Source organism: Oncorhynchus kisutch, unplaced genomic scaffold (genome assembly GCF_002021735.2).
Source record: "Oncorhynchus kisutch isolate 150728-3 unplaced genomic scaffold, Okis_V2 Okis09a-Okis19a_hom, whole genome shotgun sequence".
In the NCBI taxonomy this organism is placed as follows: domain Eukaryota; kingdom Metazoa; phylum Chordata; class Actinopteri; order Salmoniformes; family Salmonidae; genus Oncorhynchus; species Oncorhynchus kisutch.
This window is the reverse complement of record NW_022261985.1, coordinates 18,633,098-18,639,097: the sequence shown is the minus strand read 5'-3', so window position 1 is coordinate 18,639,097 and position 6,000 is coordinate 18,633,098. Positions and strand designations below refer to the sequence as shown.

Here is a 6,000-nt window from a genome sequence, read left to right as displayed (position 1 = left end):
GAGGGTTCCTCCGTGTTTCTAAAGGTGATAGATGGGAGGGTTCCTCAGTGTTTCTAAAGGTGATAGATGGGAGGGTTCCTCAGTGTTTCTAAAGGTGATAGATGGGAGAGTTCCTCAGTGTTTCTAAAGGTGATAGATGGGAGGGTTCCTCAGTGTTTCTAAAGGTGATAGATGGGAGCGTTCCTCAGTGTTTCTAAAGGTGATAGATGGGAGCGTTCCTCCGTGTTTCTAAAGGTGATAGATGGGAGGGTTCCTCAGTGTTTCTAAAGGTGATAGATGGGAGGGTTCCTCCGTGTTTCTAAAGGTGATAGATGGGAGGGTTCCTCAGTGTTTCTAAAGGTGATAGATGGGAGGGTTCCTCAGTGATAGATGGGAGGGTTCCTCAGTGATAGATGGGAGGGTTCCTCAGTGTTTCTAAAGGTGATAGATGGAAGGGTCCTCAGTGTTTCTAAAGGTGATAGATGGGAGCGTTCCTCAGTGTTTCTAAAGGTGATAGATGGGAGCGTTCCTCAGTGTTTCTAAAGGTGATGTTTTCTATTTAAATCAAATGTTATTGGTTACCGGTGCCGAATACAACAGTGAAATGCTGACTTACAAACCATTAGCCAACAATGCAGTTCAAGAAAGAGTAAACTATTTACTAAATAAACTAAAGTAATACAATAAAATAACAATACTGTTTTTGATTAGTCTTTTGGCTTGGGGGTAGAAGCTGTTAAGGAGCCTTATGGCTTGGGGGTAGAAGCTGTTAAGGAGCCTTATGGCTTGGGGGTAGAAGCTGTTAAGGAGCCTTATGGCTTGGGGGTAGAAGCTGTTAAGGAGCCTTATGGCTTGGGGGGTAGAAGCTGTTTAGGAGCCTTATGGCTTGGGGGTAGAAGCTGTTTAGGAGCCTTTTGGATTGGGGGTAGAAGCTGTTTAGGAGCCTTATGGCTTGGGGGTAGAAGCTGTTTAGGAGTCTTTTGGCTTGGGGGTAGAAGCTGTTAAGGAGCCTTATGGCTTGGGGGTAGAAGCTGTTTAGGAGCCTTTTGGCTTGGGGGTAGAAGCTGTTTAGGAGCCTTATGGCTTGGGGGTAGAAGCTGTTTAGGAGTCTTTTGGCTTGGGGGTAGAAGCTGTTAAGGAGCCTTATGGCTTGGGGGTAGAAGCTGTTAAGGAGCCTTATGGCTTGGGGGTAGAAGCTGTTTAGGAGCCTTTTGGCTTGGGGGTAGAAGCTGTTAAGGAGCCTTATGGCTTGGGGGTAGAAGCTGTTTAGGAGCCTTTTGGCTTGGGGGTAGAAGCTGTTTAGGAGCCTTATGGCTTGGGGGTAGAAGCTGTTTAGGAGTCTTTTGGCTTGGGGGTAGAAGCTGTTAAGGAGCCTTATGGCTTGGGGGTAGAAGCCGTTAAGGAGCCTTTTGGCTTGGGGGTAGAAGCCGTTAAGGAGCCTTATGGCTTGGGGGTAGAAGCTGTTAAGGAGCCTTATGGCTTGGGGGTAGAAGCTGTTAAGGAGCCTTTTGGCTTGGGGGTAGAAGCTGTTAAGGAGCCTTATGGCTTGGGGGTAGAAGCTGTTAAGGAGCCTTATGGCTTGGGGGTAGAACATGTTAAGGAGCCTTATGGCTTGGGGGTAGAAGCTGTTAAGGAGCCTTATGGCTTGGGGGTAGAAGCTGTTAAGGAGCCTTATGGCTTGGGGGTAGAAGCTGTTAAGGAGCCTTATGGCTTGGGGGTAGAAGCTGTTAAGGAGCCTTTTGGTCCTAGACTTGGCACTCCGGGAACCGCTTGCCGTGGAGGTAGCAGAGAGAACAGTCTATGATTAGGGTGGCTGGAGTCTCTGACAATTTTTAGGGCCTTCATCTGACACCGCCTGGTATAGAAGTCCTGGATGGCAGGAATCTTGTTCTCATATACTGGGCCGTACGCACTACCCTCTGTAGCGCCGTGTAGCGCCGTGATACAACCAGTGCTCTCAATTGTAGTCGTTTTTGAGGATCTGAGGACCCGTGCCAAATCTTTTCAGTCTCCTGAGGAGGAAAAGGTTTTGTTGTGCCCTCTTCACGACTGTCTTGGTGTGTTTGGACCATGTTAGTTTGTTAATGTGGACACCAAGGAACTCTCAACCCGCTCCACTACAGCCCTGTCGATGTGAATGGGGGCGTGTTTGGCTGCTTTTTCCTACACTCTCACATTGAGGGAGAGGTTGTTGTCCTGGTACCACCAGGTCTCTGACCACCTCCCTGTAGGCTGTCTCGTCGTTGAGGGAGAGGTTGTTGTCCTGGTACCACCAGGTCTCTGACCTCCTCCCTGTAGGCCGTCTCATCGTTGAGGGAGAGGTTGTTGTCCTGGTACCACCAGGTCTCTGACCTCCTCCCTGTAGGCCGTCTCATCGTTGAGGGAAAGGTTGTTGTCCTGGTACCACACTGCCAGATCTCTGACCTCCTCCCTGTAGGCCGTCTCATCGTTGTCAGTGATCAGCATTCTCACATAGGTGTTCCTTTTGTCCAGGTGGGAAAGGGCATTGTGGAGTGGAATAGAGATTGCATCATCTGTGGATCTGTAGGGGCGGTATGCAAGTTGGAGTGGGTCTAGGGTTTCTGGAATGTTGTTGATGTGAGCCATGACCAGCCTTTCAAAGCACTTCATGGCTACGGACGTGAGTGCTACGGGTCGGTAGTCATTTAGGCAGGTTTCCTTAGTGTTCTTGGGCACAGGGACTATGGTTGTCTGCTTGAAACATGTTGGTATTACAGACAGTCAGGGAGATGTTGAACATGTCAGTGAAGACACTTGCCAGTTGGTCAGTGCATGCTCTGAGTACACGTCCTGGTAATCCGTCTGGCCCTGCGGATGTTGACCTGTTTAAAGGTCTTACTCACATCGGCTATGGAGAGAGTGCTCAAACAGTCGTCCGGAACAGCTGGTGCTCTCATGCATCCTTCAGTGTTGCTTGCCTCAAAGCGAGCATAGAAGGCATTTAGTCCGGTATTGACGCTTTGCCTGTATGGTGGTTCGACTGAGGGCATAGCGGGATTTCTGATAAGCTTCTGGTAGAGGCGGGGCTACCCAATCGCTGACCAATTCTCACACGGCACCCCGATCTCCGCCCCCTGTGTTTCCGTCTTCATGTGAATGACGGGGACTTGGGCCTGGGGCTCAGAGAGGCTGTATATCCTTTTGTGTTGGACTCATTAACAACAACAACAGATCTTTGTCCAGTTGGAGGTGAGTAATCGCTGTTGTGATGTCCAGAAGCTCTTTTCGATCATGAGAGACGGTGGCAGCTACATGTGAAAACGGCAGCCTCCAGCGACATTATATTATATACAGTTGGTTTGGCAGCCTCCAGCGACATCATATTATATGCAGTTGGTTCGGCCTCCAGCGACATTATATTATATACAGTTGGTTCGGCCTCCAGCGACATTATATTATATACAGTTGGTTCGGCCTCCAGCGACATTATATTATATACAGTTGGTTCAGAGCCAGTAAAACGGCAGCCTCCAGCGACATTATATTATATACAGTTGGTTCAGCGGCCTCCAGCGACATTATATTATATACAGTTGGTTCAGAGCCAGTAAAACGGCAGCCTCCGGCGACATTATATTATATACAGTTGGTTCAGGGCCAGTAAAACGGCAGCCTCCAGCGACATATTATATACAGTTGGTTCAGCAGCCTCCAGCGACATTATATTATATACAGTTGGTTCAGAGCCAGTAAAACGGCAGCCTCCAGCGACATTATATTATATACAGTTGGTTCAGCAGCCTCAGCGACATTATATTATATACAGTTCAGCAGCCTCAGCGACATTATATTATATACAGTTGGTTCAGCAGCCTCAGCGACATTATATTATATACAGTTGGTTCAGCAGCCTCCAGCGACATTATATTATATACAGTTGGGTCAGAGCCAGTAAAACGGAAGCCTCCGGCGACATTATATTATATACAGTTGGTTCAGCAGCCTCCAGCGACATTATATTATATACAGTTGGTTCAGCAGCCTCCAGCGACATTATATTATATACAGTTGGTTCGAAGCCAGTAAAACGGAAGCCTCCGGCGACATTATATTATATACAGTTGGTTCAGCAGCCTCCAGCGACATTATATTATATACAGTTGGTTCGGCAGCCTCCAGCGACATTATATTATATACAGTTGGTTCGGCCTCCAGCGACATTATATTATATACAGTTGGTTCGGCCTCCAGCGACATTATATTATATACAGTTGGTTCGGAGCCTAAGGCGACATTATATTATACACAGTTGGTTCGGAGCCTAAGGCGACATTATATTATATACAGTTGGTTCAGAGCCTAAGGCGACATTATATTTTATACAGTTGGTTCGGAGCCTAAGGCGACATTATATTATATACAGTTGGTTCGGAGCCTAAGGCGACATTATATTATATACAGTTGGTTCGGAGCCTAAGGCGACATTATATTATATACAGTTGGTTCGGAGCCTAAGGCGACATTATATTATATACAGTTGGTTCGGAGCCTAAGGCGACATTATATTATATACAGTTGGTTCGGCCTCCAGCGACATTATATTATATACAGTTGGTTCGGAGCCTAAGGCGACATTATATTATATACAGTTGGTTCGGCCTCCAGCGACATTATATTATATACAGTTGGTTCGGCCTCCAGCGACATTATATTATATACAGTTGGTTCGGAGCCTAAGGCGACATTATATTATATACAGTTGGTTCGGAGCCTAAGGCGACATTATATTATATACAGTTGGTTCGGAGCCTAAGGCGACATTATATTATATACAGTTGGTTCGGAGCCTAAGGCGACATTATATTATATACAGTTGGTTCGGAGCCTAAGGCGACATTATATTATATACAGTTGGTTCGGAGCCTAAGGCGACATTATATTATATACAGTTGGTTCGGAGCCTAAGGCGACATTATATTATATACAGTTGGTTCGGCCTAAGGCGACATTATATTATATACAGTTGGTTCGGAGCCTAAGGCGACATTATATTATATACAGTTGGTTCGGCCTCCGGCGACATTATATTATATACAGTTGGTTCGGAGCCTAAGGCGACATTATATTATATACAGTTGGTTCGGAGCCTAAGGCGACATTATATTATATACAGTTGGTTCGGAGCCTAAGGCGACATTATATTATATACAGTTGGTTCGGAGCCTAAGGCGACATTATATTATATACAGTTGGTTCGGAGCCTAAGGCGACATTATATTATATACAGTTGGTTCGGAGCCTAAGGCGACATTATATTATATACAGTTGGTTCGGAGCCTAAGGCGACATTATATTATATACAGTTGGTTCGGCCTCCGGCGACATTATATTATATACAGTTGGTTCGGCCTCCGGCGACATTATATTATATACAGTTGGTTCGGAGCCTAAGGCGACATTATATTATATACAGTTGGTTCGGAGCCTAAGGCGACATTATATTATATACAGTTGGTTCGGAGCCTAAGGCGACATTATATTATATACAGTTGGTTCGGAGCCTAAGGCGACATTATATTATATACAGTTGGTTCGGAGCCTAAGGCGACATTATATTATATACAGTTGGTTCGGAGCCTAAGGCGACATTATATTATATACAGTTGGTTCGGAGCCTAAGGCGACATTATATTATATACAGTTGGTTCGGAGCCTAAGGCGACATTATATTATATACAGTTGGTTCGGAGCCTAAGGCGACATTATATTTAAAAGGGAAAACAGATTTCACTGTAGCGTTTATACCCTGCTGTCTCCTGTGACAAAGAAACGTTTGATTTGTTTTAGGCTCAGAGGAACCGCCTGTCTTCCTGGAGCTACACTACAACGGTTGTCCTGACAACGCACAGTGTCCTCTACTGCTGGTGGGCAAGGGCATCACCTTTGACAGGTACGCGCACACATCACACGTCACTGCTGTCCAATCAGGGTGCTCTATTCACTGTGTTTGACACATTAGTGGTTAAAATATCAGCTGCCGGTTTTTATTTTTATTCCTAG

The 6,000-nt window shown here is 45.9% G+C and overlaps 1 protein-coding gene across 1 annotated transcript in view; it reads left to right on the top strand.

Annotated features, from left to right (window-relative positions):
* LOC109880334 (cytosol aminopeptidase-like) overlaps nt 1-6,000 on the top strand; it is a 40,766-nt gene that overhangs the window by 11,592 nt on the left and 23,174 nt on the right. Inside the window, 1 exon segment of the mRNA XM_031815474.1 lies at nt 5,788-5,890. Coding sequence (XP_031671334.1) covers nt 5,788-5,890 — 103 coding nt within the window.